Raw genomic sequence first — 15,388 nt, 5'->3', positions numbered from 1 at the left:
TTGTTGCTATGTAGTGCTTATATAAGCCAAGGACTTTTCAGCCTCCCATGCTCTGCCAGGTGCACAAGAAGCTGGGAGGGGGCACAGCTGGGACAGCTGACCCAAACTGGCCAATGGGGTATTCCATACCATGTGACGTCATGCTCAGTATATAAGCTGGGGGGAGTTGGCCGGGGGGCAGCGATCGCTGTTCAGGGACTGGCTGGGCATCGGTCGGCAGGTGGTGAGCAACTGCGTCGTGCATCATTTGCTTTGTATATTCTTGTAGTAGCAGTAGCAGTAGCAGTAGTAGTAGTATTTTACTTTATTGCAGTTATTAAACTGTTCTTATCTCAACCCATGAGTTTTCTTACTTTTACTCTCCCGATTCTCTCCACCATCCCACCAGAGATGGGAGGAGTGAGCGAGCGGCTGTATGGTGTTTAGTTGCTGGCTGGGGTTAAACCACGACAGAGGGGGAGAAGGAGATAAAGCAAAGAGAGTGAAAGCAAAGTTGGTACACTTGGATCTCCCCATCTCCACTTCCAGCACCATCCTGACCTCCTCCCAGCCTGTCACCCCAGCCCCAGCCCTGTCACCTGCCTTCTGCAGCCCCCATCTTTCCCACTGTATGCATCAGACAGACCCTCACCAGACAGTTCCTGGTCAGCTTTACATTCACATCCCACCATCATCAGGTCTTTTGCTTTTCAGCGAGTCAGTGTCACTGAGAACCTTAGTTACAAACCTTGCAGACAGGAAGAGCTACTGCATCCCGTGTCACTTGAAGGCATGTTTGCCTTCCTTCCCACAGCAATGTCTGCAAGGAAGGACATGCCAGACGATCCCTCTGAGGGAGATGCGGGCCAGAATGGACTGGCAGAGACACTGAAAGGTGTGGGCCTCCGCATAGAGTACTGGCTCCCTGTACTGGAGAAGGAGCTGGGAGTCACTGGCGCACAGGGCTTGAGATATCTGAAAGATGAAGATTACCTAAAGCTTGCAAGCAATGCACCGTACACATGGGAGAAAAAAGTCCCAAAAGAGTGCTTCAGGCACGTGGCAAGGCGAGGGTACCAGCACGGACCCTCTACCCGCCTGATACCCCAGCCTGGCCCCGAGGCCACCCTACTCGCCGGCTGGTCCAGCTTGAAGGTTGCTGGTGAATTCACACGCCCAGCCGGTTTGGGAGATACAGACACTTATTCCCCGCCCAGCAGCCGGCACCAGGCGCGTGGGCTGTGACCCATGGTCCTGCTCCAGCTGCCGGTGCTCTGCCCTTCACTTACCCCATTCACTTACCCCATTCATAGTTCATTTTCAGGACACACACCATTCCCACACCAGTGGCTGGAGGTTAAAGACCCCCACTTTCTCCAGTAGCTGGCACTGAGACCCCCCCCCACTGACTCCAGTAGCTGCACTGGGACCCCACTCGCTCCAGTAGCTAACACCACAGGCCAGGGGCACTCAAACCCCCAGTCTGACTCCAGTAGCTGGCCCCAAATCCACTCACACACACAGAGGTCTCACCAGTAACTGGCGCTTAGTCCTCGCAGCACACACACACTGGCAAGGTTTGTTTCCTGTAATTGTCTCCGCGTCTGTTTTGTCAGGTCTGTGTCTTGGTATATTTTGGGTTTGGTTCCCCTTTTTTCCCTTAGTTTCCCATCTGACCAGCTCCCTGATCAGATAACCTCGCTGGAATAAACCTTCTCACCCTCTCACTCATCAATCAGTGTGGCTGACCAGGCTTGGTTCCCACCACGGCCTCCCTTATCATTTGTCGGTCAGCTTTGTTTAACTGGATGTTCTTGTTTATGGATTCCTCCTCTTCTTATTATCCCTTGAGACACTGAAGAAGGTCCTTGACCAGACACCCTGAAAGGAGCAGACGCTCTCCTTCCACACACCCTTACACAGACCATCGCCCGTCTTCCCAGCACGAACGCTCAAGTCACACGCAACTGTGGCTCACCTGAAAATAAAGGATACAGAGGCCAGTCCAGTCCAACTGATTAGTTTATTAGCAAAGACTACAAGGGATATTACTGAATCACTACTTTGGCCACTCTCCAGGAGGCATGGTCCTTGGGTTTCCTGTGGCGTTGCAGGAACTGCACACCAAAAACTGCCGACCACCTCACTAGTGCAGTCCCAGCTGGTTACACGTTCTCCAGACCATGGCTCCATTGCCACCAGCCTGTCTTGACGGCACAAACACTAATGTCACACACTGCCGATGCTGCTGCAGAAGCTGCAAAGATACGTATTTCTCCACATTGGTCATACAAAGGCCTTAGCTCAACCGCTAAGCAAATGGCAAGAGCAGTTGCTACTACGGCTAAGAGCTGGAGGAAAGTTCACCAGGTCCAGGCAGCTGCGCAGGAATGGCTCACCTTAACATATGAAGTATACCTAGTAAACACTGGGTTAAATCACTGTCTAAATCCACATAGCTGTTGTGTTAACTGCTTTAGTGACATCGGAGACAGAACAGCTACTGGTCTGAGTTTACCAATAAGCGATCGATAAGGGATCAATAAGGGAATGATAATCCCAAAAAGCAAAACAGCACAGCTTGCAGCCGATCTTGAGCTGTTCTCAGATCCCGCAGCCCTTTCTTTGAGTGTGACAAGTACTTGCTGCAGGAAAAGTATTTTTTTGCCAGTATCACTTACTTTCTCATAGCAGCTGATAAAATTGGTACTTTCTAATGCTGCCTTTGCTCTTCATCTGGCACTTGGTCTTAATCTTGGCCATATGACTGCTCGCTGGAGGCATGTTTTTCTTTTTTGCTGTAAGACAAAGCAGATGTAAATGTCTATGGCAAGAAGGGAAGAGGATTCTGACTTTATCATGAAGTAAGGGAATTTCTGAGCAATGGCAGAAGCAGCACGCCTTATTTCACCCAACTTTGTGAGCAATTAGGTATCGTTTTCTTCATCTGGCTTGAGGTCATAGTCATTATAACAATATTTTGTGGATAGACTTGTATTATGTTCTTCTAAAATGCAAAGCAGTTGCGGTTCTTCCTTCATATCAACTTGGCCTAAAACTTCCCCAATCCATCAAGTGCTTGCTGCTTTGTGATTCTCTGCCATGGAGCAGGGATTTCCCCTTTGCCGTGGAATTTCCCATTGTACCGTTTTTCTAGCTCTGTCCTGAAATGAGACACAAACCATTTCCAGTACGCTTGCATGGATGAATCAGAAGAAATGTTCCAAGTGGAATAAGGAGGTCCTGCATCCCGGTATCTCTTGTAGGGGATCCATGTGTCTTCACCAATCCTGAATGTACAGTCACTTGCAACGCTACTAGAACAAATATCAATGACCAGATTGTCTGTTTTATGCCACCTGTATCCCGTCAAAACTTGCGGACGATGGAAGTCAAGCTGATGGTCTCCATCGTGATTCTGCATGGTGTTTGTGCAAACAGCCCCACAAAAGGGACACTGCTCCCAGCACCCTGCGAACTGTTCAGCCAGGATTGTGTGAGGCTGCCTTTCAAATGAGCTCATATCAGCACTGGCAAACTCTTCCTTGAGATGATCTTTCAGGGGAGCCAGTGCTTCTGTCATGGCATTATTCAGGAACTCTATGTCTGTTATCTCCTGATGCTCAATGCCCTTCAGGTCCCTTCTGGGCAAGCTCAGCACCTCTCCAAGTGCGCTGCAAAATTCATCCAGCCAAAGAGAGATTTTGTCATTTCTGTCTTTTCTGTCTTTGACAACATCAGTTGATGCAAAAACAGCTGACTGGATGCTTTCATAGTAGTGAGTAAGGGAGTCATCTAAAAACTTCTCCAGCCTCCTGTTCTTATCTAAACAGTACGTCTCAACACGTCTCTCAATGTAACTCTCTAAAAAGCGTCCTGGGCAATTAAGGTACTCCATGAAATTCTCAAAATTTTCTTCTTGTGCCAGGTATCTCAGTATGCAAACTTCCAGAGAGGATCTATTGCCATTGAAATCTGGGATTTTACCCTTTATGTCTCGAGCTATGGTAAGAGCTGTCCTCTCATAGACCGCCTGGTGAAGAGCTGGGGCAATCTTGTCACACAGGAAAACAGCAAATGTTGTGATAGAAGTGGCCCCTTGGCAGGAAATCTGGAAACATTTAAAGAAATCTTCTCTCTTGCTCTCCAGGTAGATGACTGGATCATTTGCATTTTTGAATGCTACATGCATGGCTTTAAACCTCTCTGCTGCCATTCTGCACAGATACAGTGATAAATCTATTCTGTAATCTTTATTAAAAGTGTATTTTGCATTGCTAGGGACAGAGTTCATACCTTTCCATACTTCATTTAGTATTTCATGGATAAAACTTCGACTGTAATCCCTTTTCTCCTTTTCCTTCTTATCAATGTTTGCCCTCACACACGCTATGATGTTATCTGTAATGCGGTGTATGTTGCTCACATCAACATCATCAAAATTCACACGAAAGAAGACCCAATGTTTTTTCTTAGCGACGTGTTTCTCCAAGTCAACAGAAAATACTCTGTGTTTGGGAAACGTGCTGATTCGGGCATGTAAGTGAGGCTCCTTAAAGTGATCCAGAAGGACATCTTCTATTTCCACATCGATATCAACCTGTTCCGGAGGGGGAGCAGCAGAGGAGACCTCAGCAATCCAGATTGCCCAGAGAGAAATAAAGTTGTCTCTCAGTTCTTTTTCACTTAGGCTCTGGCCTTTTAGAGACAGAGCCAGCTGCCTACTCCTTTTCAGGAGCTCGTTTTCGTATTCTGACTTCCTTTCATCCAGTTTACACTGGTTCTTCTTTAGTTCAATAAGATTCTCACACTTCTTTCTAGTTTCAAGAAGAAGAGACTCTTTCAGTTCTTTTAGCTTCAGTTCCGTGCTGCCTTTCCACTGGACCAGTATCTCACAGTCTTTGTCTTCACTGAAATACTTTTCCATGTCTTTTGTGATGGCATCGCTTGTCTCTTGCACTAGTTTTTCAAGGTGTTCTGTGGTGACCTTCTGCAAATCCCCATTCCGAACTTTATTGTCCAGCTTCATTTGCAAGTCTAAGATGTGACTCCTCAGCTGCCAGGTCCACTGACTAAATGCGGTTTCCAGTTTCTTGTACGCAGCAATCTCCACTGAATTCTTGAAGCTGAAAATGAAGTTTTCATTCAGCAAAGCATTCCAGAGGTCACTAATACGAACTTTCAAGCTTGAGAGCCTCAAAATGCTGCCCTGCGACTCCTTCTTGGCAGCTTGGAGAATTTTGCTCTTTAATTCCTGGACGTTCTGGCTGTAGGTGGGATTGGGCGGTGCCATTGGGGGGTTTCCTTCCCAGAGGTGAGCAAAGTAATGAATGTGGGTGTTCACGTCAAAGCGAATGACGTCGTTGAAGCAGTAGATGTCACAGAATTCCTGCTGGGCAGCTGTCATGGTCATTTCATCCAGCTTTTCCTGCAGACGTCTCTGTCCTTCCATGTTCTGTTCCTTGGCAGTTATTTCTCCCACATTTTGGTGTACAAACAGGCAGCTTGGGGAAAGATTTACTTGCTTCATCCTCAGAAAAGCCTGCACAGCAATCTGAAGGACATCTTGCATTTCTGAAGGATTTTCTCCAAAGATATTGATCAGAGTCATGTTGCCGATGCCAATGACAAAGGTGGCCAGCTCATTGTCGTGATTAAGGGACTGTTTATTGGCCATCTCTATGGCACGAAGTCCCTCTGTGTCAACAACTAGCATGTAATCAAAGTCCAAATCCTGTTGCAGCTTCTTGTCCACTTTAATTAGCTGCATAAACGCTCCCCGGGTGCACCTCCCTGCACTGACGTTAAACTGAAGACCAAACATGGCATTCAACAGGGTTGACTTCCCTGTGCTCTGGATGCCAAGCACTGAAAGAACAAATACTCGTTTGTCCCCTAGCTTCTCGATTAATCTGTCAAAGATTGCTCCAACCCATCGTAATGGTACGTAAGAAGCGTCACCATCCATCAGCTCAACAGGATACCCTGAAACCATCAGATCAGCTGCAATTTCAGGTAGTTTGACAAAACATTTGTCCTCTGAGTTCATTGATTCCAGAGCTTCATAAATCTGCCCTACCTCTCTCAAAATATGCTCAAGGCCAATGGACGAATCGTTGATTTCGTTGGAGAGGGCATCTAACTTACTCAGCAACAGAGGTTTCAGATTGTTTTTTTCATTGCTTTTCTTTATTGCCAGGATTTGAGACCATAACTGATGATACTGTCTCTTCAGTTCGTCAAGGCGATCGGAGGAGAGGTCATCCATAAAGACCTTCATCCACTGCAGGAAGTATTTCTTGGTATCTGCTGGCTGTGACTGGAGAAAGCCAAGGACTGATTTCATCAGCTGATTGAGGGGGAATGCTTTCTTTAGTTGCTTTCTTCTTATTGCCAGCTTCTCTGTTTCAATTTGGCTCCGATGATGCTCTATGCTCTTGTTTCTCTTTTCCTGCAGGCGAGTGAGTTCTTTGTCCTTTTTGCACCACATGTACCACAGTTTTCCTTGAAGAGGCAGTAGCTGGGATTTGATCTCAAACAACTTCTCTTTCTTCAGAAGCTTCACCAGCGCCTTTGCCTTTTCTTTGGCTGTCACACACGCGTCTGTATCTTCATCAACTAAGAATCCGTGCTTGCGAGCTTTGTCCAGGCAGGCGTCAAGGCTGAAAAGCGTGTTAGACCCTTCCAGGAGATCCCTGATGGTTTTTGTCAGCTCGCCCATTAATTCTGCTTCGTTTCTGTTCTTGATACCTATTCTTATGTTTTGGCTAGATCGGCCAGCTGCAACGTTCTCTTTTTCAGTGAAAAGACAAACCAAAGGCCTTTGCGACTGCCACAGGTCACGTAAAATTTTCATCCCTTTCTTGTCACTCTGATCAGACTCGGATACGAGAGCCACGTTCACAGCAGATATCTCCTGTAAAAACTGTAGCTGTTCTTCGTGATCCCTTGCATCTCCATGAAGGTTACAGAAAGCAACACAGCAGTCAAAGCTGTCATCGTCACTACCCCGGGGACAGTACCAGGAGATCTCCACAACACCTTTCATCAGCAAACAGTCTTTGGTGCTGCCTTTGCAATGTCGGTGGAAAAAAGTGTCATGCTTTTGTTTGCTCAGCAGAGCATTCAGGAGCCGAGACTTGGAAGAGGAGGGAGAACTGCCGATCCGTAGGAAGGACACGATGGGTGTCTCTGCCTGATAAATGAGTTTGTTTTTGTAACTGGTAATTCTGGCCTGCTGTCCCGACTTCTCAGCCCCTTTCCAGCTCTTTTTTATTTGGCTGAGGGACCAGAGGGGGAACTCTATCCGTGAAGTGCACGGGTTTGGTACCAGCAGAGGTAGCGCAAATTGGCAGAAAGCAAGCTTTGTTGAAATGTACTGTCTCATGAAATCATCAGCGCAATGAAAAATTGCCATCTGGATGTCCATGGGGTGCACACGACTGTCCCTGGTTGCAGATTCACGGGCTTCTTCCTCCAAATCAGTGAAAAAGTCATCAAAGGAATCCAAGGGTTCCTGCTTTTGCTCTGTGGTTTTTGGCACGGGTGCGAGTGCTGGGTTGCTCTGATCCTTGCAAGTCAGGTACCTCACCCGATAATCCACAGTTAACAGCTTTTGCAAGAAGTAGAATGGTAGTTCACTGTCCTTGCTGGGCTGGCTGTCATGTAAAGATGTCTGGTATATGATGTGGAAATCTTCTGTCCCCATTTTTCTTGGATAGTGACTTTCTAGTCCAAGGCGCTTAAGTAAGTGGAAGAACTCTTGGTTTGTAATGGCTTGATTTGCTTTGGATTTGCTGCCGTCTGATTTGGATTTGGACTGACTGGAAGGCTCTATTCTTTGAAAAGTGTCTTCCATGTCTTTGATTATACTGTTTTTCTTCAGATCGTCACATGTGTCATCCAAGCGCCCATTGATGAAGGAATGCAAGTCGTTTTCCAGCACCTCCCAGTCTTTGAATGTCCTGTGCTTTTTGAGGAGAGTTTCTATCTCTGTGGACCATAAGTTTTTCATTTGATCTTCCATGAAAACTAAACGCTTATTCTTCCGCTCAGGGGACACCTCTTTATATTTGGGTGTTACAGTTAGACCCAGCAGCAGCAGGAAGGCCTGGGCTCTGTAAACATCTTGCTCCTTCAGACTCAGATACTCCTTATGTCCCATTTGCATTTCATTTATCATGAAGTTAATTTCTGGACATCCAAGGAGGTACTGAAAAGTGCTCCTTTCCACCTGGTATCCCGTGCTGGTCGTAATTAAGAGCACCAACAGTTCTATGTCTTTCTGTGCCCTTTCCTGGAGAAACTGGAGTAAGGAATAAACAGCTAGGCTTGCAGTCAAGGTGGCTTTTATCTTTGCTTCATGAATGGCAGATGCAGAGGTTTCTGGTGCGTAGGTGACTTCCTGGATGTACTCCTTCATTTGCAGCAGGGTCTTGGTGAGATCTTCAAGCTCAGAAACATTGGGAGTTTCGGGAAGTGTGTGCTCAGTATGGAAGATCCATTGCATAATGAAGGAAGACTTGGGGAAGTCCTTGACAGAATAGACATGAGGATCCAGGAGGCACCTCAACAGAGACTTGATGTAGGTGGTGTTTTCTGGAGGTGACTTCTTGCAAAACTGAACGGTATTCACCAGGAACTCCTGCAGTGCTTTGTCCGACAGGCATACGTTGATCCAGACACTATGGTTTTTGGTTTTTTCATTCAGATTCTGTTTGAAATCTATCAGCGTGAGCAGTTTCCTTTCATCCACCGTCACCTCCCAGGCCTTCACGCACTCCAGGAAAGCTCTGGCATCTTCCACGGCACTGACCAGTTCCTCTCCAAACATGGTGCCGACACTGTGATTCGTTAGCGCCTCGTACGCGGCCCTGAGGCTGCTGCTCATTTGGTAGATGGACTTAAAATCACTGCTGTGATTGAACAGGATTATATCCCACACTGGGACCAGCTGAAAGCCTCGGTCGATAACACACCAGGTTGTGTTATTAGTTACAAGCCCCAATTTCCACTGCGGAAGAGAATCCGTCCCTGATGGGCCCCCTGTGTGGGTCACGTAGAGCTGAACCGCTGTGTGGGCACTGCTTCCATCTCTTCCCTGAAAAGAAGCCTGTGATCTGGATTTCGAAACGTCCGTGTCCACTCCTACGCTGACACTGAAGCCGCTGTAGCTGGCCCCAATGTGGCAGTTCAGGGCTTCAGATGCTTGTCGCTTCACCTCTTCCCGCTGCTCAGCTCTGAATCCTTCCGCAGATGCCTTCCACCAGAATATCCCCCCAAAGTGGAGGGGACCCTGGTTTACGTGGGACCCAAACCTGCTGAAGAAGCTCGCACACCTGCTCTGCAGCGTGTTGGGCCTGTCTGCCTCCTGAGAGATGCTCAAAAGGTGTTCGATGTCCTGCAGCTCCCGCAGGGCCGCAGCCGAGAGGCGAAGCTGATGCTTTTGGAAGTAGCAGGAGGCCAGAGGGATGTACTGGTACTTGGTGGTGCAAATGTAGCTCTGCTCAGAGTGGGACTGGTGGGCGTCCTCCGACTGCGAGGAGCTGCTGTAATCTACACCAGCTTCAACATTAAACCCCCAGAACCCGGCTTTGGCAGAAACGCTGATGCTGAACCCCAGCTGTTCCATGGACTTGGTGAAAGTGGCTTCTGCTGCAGAGGAGGAGAACTCCTTCCTCTCAAGCAGCGACCCTTGCTCTGGACCGGCGAGCTTGAATCCGTCGGGAACCCTGATGAGCTGGTCTCGCTTTGCCAGCACATCCGCAAGGCTGCTGGTTCTGTAAATGCCCTGCAGGGCCAGTCCCCCTGATGCCCGCCTCAGGACCTCCATGTCGGAGACGTTCTCCCCCCTGCCCACTGACGACTCCTGCTTCTCCAGCTGCTTCTGGATGCTCTCCAGCACATCCACCAATGACTTCTCCGGTGGTGCCCAGTACTCTTTGGGAATCTCCATGGCTTGCCACAGAGCCTCCTCTTTCTGTCTTATAACGTCCTTGCTGTGGCTGCGGCTGTTGTGCATTTCTTTCAGCTCCATCAGAGCTCGCTTGGCCGCTTCTTGTCTCTGCTTTGTCATCTCCAAGCGCTCCTTCTGCAGCTCCTCAGAAGTTGCTTTGTTGTCTGTTAGTTCCAGGAGTTTTCGGAGCGCCTTTTTTTCCCAGCGGTACCGTACCTCGCACTCCAGCTTAAGGTAGTCTTCATATTGCAGGTGTTTCAGGGCTTCTCTCGACTTGACTCCCAGTATCTCCGACAGTTTGGGGAGCCAGTATCCATCATCCAGTCCTTCTTTCTCACACACTTCTGCCAGTAGTTTTTTAGCAAGATGTGCCTTTTCATCATCCTCTAGTATGTCCTCCTCTGAACCCATGGCTGCGGAAGAAGAAAACAGACTTTCTTTAAGGAATGTTGTAAGGGGCCCCGGCCTCTTATAAGAGGGCTCTGTAGCAGTTCCGGGGATTCCTCCGACCTGGCTGCTGGAGCCCAGCCTGGGATGCCCCAAGGCCCGGGGGTCTCCGTCCCAGGACAATGGATGTGCCTGCTGCTTTCCCATGTGCAGGTTCAACCCTGAAGCTGAGCGCGTGTCCCGGAGCCAACACGCACACGCGCACTCTGACTTGGCCACACAACCTGCCATGGACAAGGTGCTGCCTTCAACAGCGCCCGTGTGTACCCAACAGGACTCATAAATACATACGTACAGACAGCTGTCAGCATTCCTGGATCCCTCGAGCACCAGCACAGCCCCTCCGTCCATCCAACACCCCTGCCTGCACCCTGCACCCTCTGACCAGCCCCACGGGTCTCCGGCTCGCTGGCTGGTCCAGCTTGGTGCTCACCAGCAAGCAGAGGCACGCACTCACACACTCACCTCACGGGCACCCCACGCTCACGAGACACGCTCACCCCAAATACCCAGCACCGGGCACACGGGCTGTGACCTGTGGTCCAGCTCCAGCTGCCGGCGCGGAGCCCCTCACTCACGCCCGTGTCCCCCAGGAGCTGGTTCTCGGGACACACATCGTTCCCACCCCAGTGGATGGGAAAAATCCAAGTTGTCCCTGTCCAGAGCTGTGCCTGGAGCATCCTGCTGGCCCATCATTAGTGACTGGAGACTTTGGGTCTTTGGCATTGTCTCCGGGACCCCCTGTCTATCCAGTTTGTGTCCCTGTGTGGTTTTGTTTATCGCTTCCCCCTTCACTTATTATCCCATATGCATTTGACCGCCAACCTTAACGGAGCTGACGCTCTCACTGTACACGTGCCTTTACACCTTCTTTTTTCTTTCCGCTGTCACACAAACCTGATCATTGTCTCTGTCTCAATTCAGCTGGATACTGAAGAGATTTATTCAGTGCACAAAACGTTCCCGTGCGTTCAGCTTTTGTCCCACCAACGACACAAGACTCTTACCAACACAGGTATTGATCCAAGGTGCTTGCGATGGGGCTCTTGGACGCTCTCAGAGCTGTTAGGGTCAGCTTCTCCTTTAAAGTCAGTGAAGATTTAGGCAATATACTCAATACACTCACCTCACAGCAGATACTCCTTTTGGTCAGACGCTTGACTTTCCAGAGGACACAGGCAGCCAAGGTCCCCAGCTCAACCGAGACAGCACACCATCACACGGCAGGCCTGGTAGACAAGGCTGGGGTGTTAAGAAGATGATGGGGAACACCTCAACAATTCAGGAGGAAAAACACCAGGAGGGAAAGGCCCAAAATCCTAAAGGAGAAGACCAGAGAGTCAGGAGATGGCAACCCATCAATGCGGAGGATTCATTGCATGGCACGGTGCAGGCCATCCCTTCTCCACCGGTGATGATTGCCCAGCCAGCAAAGACTCATCAGGGCCTTTTTGGGGTGGTGACCAGACTAGAGTTTTGCCTGGGACCTAAACCCACATACCCACTGTGTACGTTAGCCCAGGGACCGTTTGCAAAGCACGGATCTCCTGCATTCAGGGTCTCCGCTGCACACAGCAAAAGGTGCCCAGGAGTGACTCAGGACAGGACTGTAATGCCTGGAACCATAACAACATCATGGGGAGGAAGACCAAGCCTGGCCATTGCCCTGGTTGCGGCTGGGATAGGGTTAGATTTCTTCCAAGGGCTGTGTTTTGGATTTAGAATGAGAAGAATGTTGATAACACACTGATGTGTTCAGTTGTTGCTAAGTACCCTGCTAGTCAAGGACATTCAGCTTAAAAAAAAAAAAAAAAAAAAAGGCGTTGGGAGGGAGCACAGCCAGGACAGCCAGCCCACCTGGCCAACGAGGTATTCCATACCATGTGACGTCATGCTCAGTATATGAATGGTAGGCGTGATCCAGGAAGTAGCAATCGCCACTTGGTTATCTGTCGGAGTGACCAGGGGTCGGAGTGGGAGTGCGTTCCCGGAGTAATGATGAGTCCCAATGTGGGTATGGTCATTCTCCTTTATTTCAAAATACTGCGCTAATTTTATAAGCCAGCCACACTAACACGCGCACCTACGAATCCTCTATTGGTTACAGTCAGCAAGCACACGAATCTTAACATACACAGATTGGTCAAAAGCAGGTGTCCACGCGAACGCTTTCCCCGCCTGCGTTCCGTTACCTAATCTACTGATAGTTACATTCCTCAGCCTGCTTCCCTATTCTGCTATCGCTTCAGAGACTCTAAAACTACAATTGCTCTTTAGCAACCCTTTGCCTTATACTGTTGTTAACAAATCCTCAGTGCTTGGAATGTTCATAGGATGACCGTTATTTAATAAAAATCCTTCCAGTTATCGGTCCGTGGGTGGTGAGCAATTGCATTGTGCATCACTCATTTTGTATATTCTATCATTATCGTTATTATTTTCCCTTTTCTGTTCTATTAAACTGTCTTTATCTCAACCCACGAGTTTTTCTCACTCTTACCCTTCCGATTCTCTCCCTGTCCCACTGGGGGGTGGGGAGTGAGCGAGCGGCTGCGTGGTATTTGGCTGCTGCCAGGTTAAACCACAACAGCCATGAAGTCAAAGCTTAATCTGACTGTAATTTAAAAAGGATCCCCCAGAACCCAACTACCTGCTGACTTCTCAAATACTGGCCCTCCTGCCACCACCGTGCAGCCACCAGCAAGGGAGAGTGCAGGGCTCACGGCTGCTTTCTCGATGGGATAAGACGTGGAAGGATGGTGAGCAGGCTGAAGGATGGAGAGTAGGCTGGTCTGCAAGAGCAAAGCCTGCAGACCTGCAGAAAAGTCCCAGCTCCAGATACACAGGCTGTCCAGTTAACGACTGTGCTCTCCAGTCAGGCTCAGCCAGCCTCAAGAAAAGTCTGGACATGGCAGAGCCTGGGGCAACGGCATCGACAATGCAGCAGCACGTGCCCCATCCCACCACTGGCCAGATCATGCAGCTGCTGCTGTGAGTGAAGCTCAAGCCCCCAAAGAGACGGAGAGAAACACCACGGTGCGTTGGCCTCCACGGGAACTAAGCACCCACCAGCAGCTCGTGCAGTCCCGCCAGCGGGACGGGGGAGAGAAGTGGAAAAGCAGAAGCAAAAAATCCTGGGTCGAGATAAGGGGAGTTTAGCAAGCGAAGGAAAGCTGCGTGTGCTCGCAAAGTGAAGAAGGGTGTTTATTCACTACGTCCCATCGGTGGGCAGATGTCCAGCCGCTCCCTGGGAAGCAGAGCCTCAGCGCGCGTGACAGCTTCTTGGGAAAGCAAACACTGCAGCCACAAACATCTCCCCTTCCTCCTCCTTCCCCCCAGCTTTGATTGCTGAGCACGACGCTGTGCGGCGTGGTCCACTCAGGCCACCCCTCCCAGCTCTGTCCCCTCCCAACTTCTCACCCGTCAGCCCGTTACCAACGCTATTTCAGTCTCAGATGCCCAAAACAGCACCGCACGGCTGCGATGGAGAACATCAACTCCAGCCCAGCTGGATCCTGAACTAGCACCCAGGCACGCTTTGAAGTCCCAGCATGGCTTCGTATTTCTTCAAGAATAAGAAAAAAGCCACATGCAATTGTCTTAGTGCACGCAGAGGACCACTAAGCATATTTATGGAATAACTCGGGATCGCTTTCTTCCTTGGAAGCGAACGAGGGAAGCATTAAGGCTGCCAGCATGACCTGCCATGGGACTGCCTGCACCCCGTTTCATGGGAAGAGCCCCCTCGAGAGTGTTTTCCCCAGGGGAACCGGGCTCTGGAAGCGCTTGTGCCTTTGAGGGGCTGCACCAGGGACCAGAGCGCTTTGGGTGGTGAAGTTTAGACTGTAGGAGAGGCTGGGAGAGGTGAATCCCACCATCACTCCATAGAAAGGAAAAGGAAAAACGCTCCCCCTAGGCTTGGGGACAGAGCGGGACGTCCCACGAATGCCGCTGGTTACCCCAGTGCTGCCACGCTCTCTAACGAGCGGCGCAGGAGGCGGGCACCACCACCCAAGCTGCCCGAGGACGGCACCGTTAATGCTGACAGAGAGCACGCCACGGAAAAGGTTATCATCAGTGCTGTTCCCCTAATTACCTGTTTCAGCTTCCGAGGCCACGGGAGTGCCCGCAGGGCTGCCTTCCCACCTCCCCTTTGGCCCTGCAGTCTCGCTCTGACACGTCCCAGCCCGGTCCCCTGTCCCCGGAGCAGGGAAGCAAAGGGCACCGGGGCGCAGGCGCACGCCCAGCTCCGCAGCCGCCCCGGCTCCCGGCCCCCAGCCGCCGGCACGGCTGGGCTTCAGGCGAGCGCACCCATCCTGACCCACCGTGGGGCTGGGTCGTGCCCGGGGCGTGCAGGATCGGCCCTGGCTGGGGGGAGCGTTTCCCAGCCCGGGCACGGGCTCGCAGCGGGGAAGGGGCTCTGCAAGGGGTCTGTCCCCAGAGCAGACAGCCCTGCTGCCAGCTCTTGAAGCCAGGCTTTGCACCTCTGCGGCCATCAGTCTGCCCCTGAATCCCCCCACATGCCTCCTCCTTCCCCACCTGCTCCGGCTCTGACCCCCCTGCCTCCTTCCTACCCTCCCAGTTCGACCACTGCAGCATGCGCAGGTCCCCCGAGCTTCCTCAAACGGGCTGGCGAGCAAAGGCTGCCTCCTCCATCCCACGCCGAGAGCAGAGACCATTCACCTGCTGCCCTAAAACCCCTTTTTTCCTTCCCTGGCATCTCTCAAGTGATGGGAAAACACATGAAATATGAAGCATAAGACAAACAAGATCCCTGCTCTGTGCCGATCCCCAGCTCCCAGCCCCAGAACTCATCAGCAGGATCCTACCGTCTCCCTCCGGTGCTCGGCAGCGCCCAGGCTGGCGTCAGCCCAGCCCAAACCCTCTCTTTATATAGCCCCGGTCTCTTGGGGGGGTTGCTCTTTACAGAGGCAATGGGGAGGGCGCCTGCCTTCCTGGAAATCAAGCCATTGCCTGCAGCAGAGTGTGAAAGTGAAACTCGGTGGC

At 50.5% G+C, this 15,388-nt stretch overlaps 1 protein-coding gene across 6 annotated transcripts; it reads right to left on the bottom strand.

The window, feature by feature from the left end:
- Positions 1-1,985: 1,985 nt before the first annotated feature.
- On the bottom strand, positions 1,986-15,314 carry LOC142080002 (interferon-induced very large GTPase 1-like). Of its 6 annotated transcripts, XR_012672836.1 has the most exons (4): positions 15,211-15,314; positions 11,508-11,700; positions 2,661-10,347; positions 1,986-2,236 (listed from the first exon to the last, which is right to left on the bottom strand). XR_012672836.1 is itself a non-coding variant. In XM_075144738.1 (3 exons), exon 3 carries the CDS (start codon positions 10,343-10,345, stop codon positions 3,032-3,034), a length of 7,314 nt encoding a protein of 2,437 aa, XP_075000839.1. In that variant the 5' UTR covers positions 10,346-10,347; positions 11,508-11,700; positions 15,211-15,314; the 3' UTR covers positions 1,986-3,031. The 6 variants fall into 6 exon arrangements, 5 of the variants coding, with proteins under 5 accessions (XP_075000839.1, XP_075000842.1, XP_075000840.1 ...); XM_075144738.1 differs by having other exon boundaries at positions 1,986-10,347; XM_075144741.1 differs by lacking the exon at positions 15,211-15,314 and adding an exon at positions 13,802-14,405 and having other exon boundaries at positions 1,986-10,347.
- Positions 15,315-15,388: the final 74 nt, after the last annotated feature.

Source organism: Calonectris borealis, chromosome 3, assembly GCF_964195595.1.
Source record: "Calonectris borealis chromosome 3, bCalBor7.hap1.2, whole genome shotgun sequence".
NCBI classification, from domain to species: Eukaryota; Metazoa; Chordata; class Aves; order Procellariiformes; family Procellariidae; genus Calonectris; species Calonectris borealis.
This window is presented reverse-complemented; position numbering and strand designations above follow the sequence as displayed.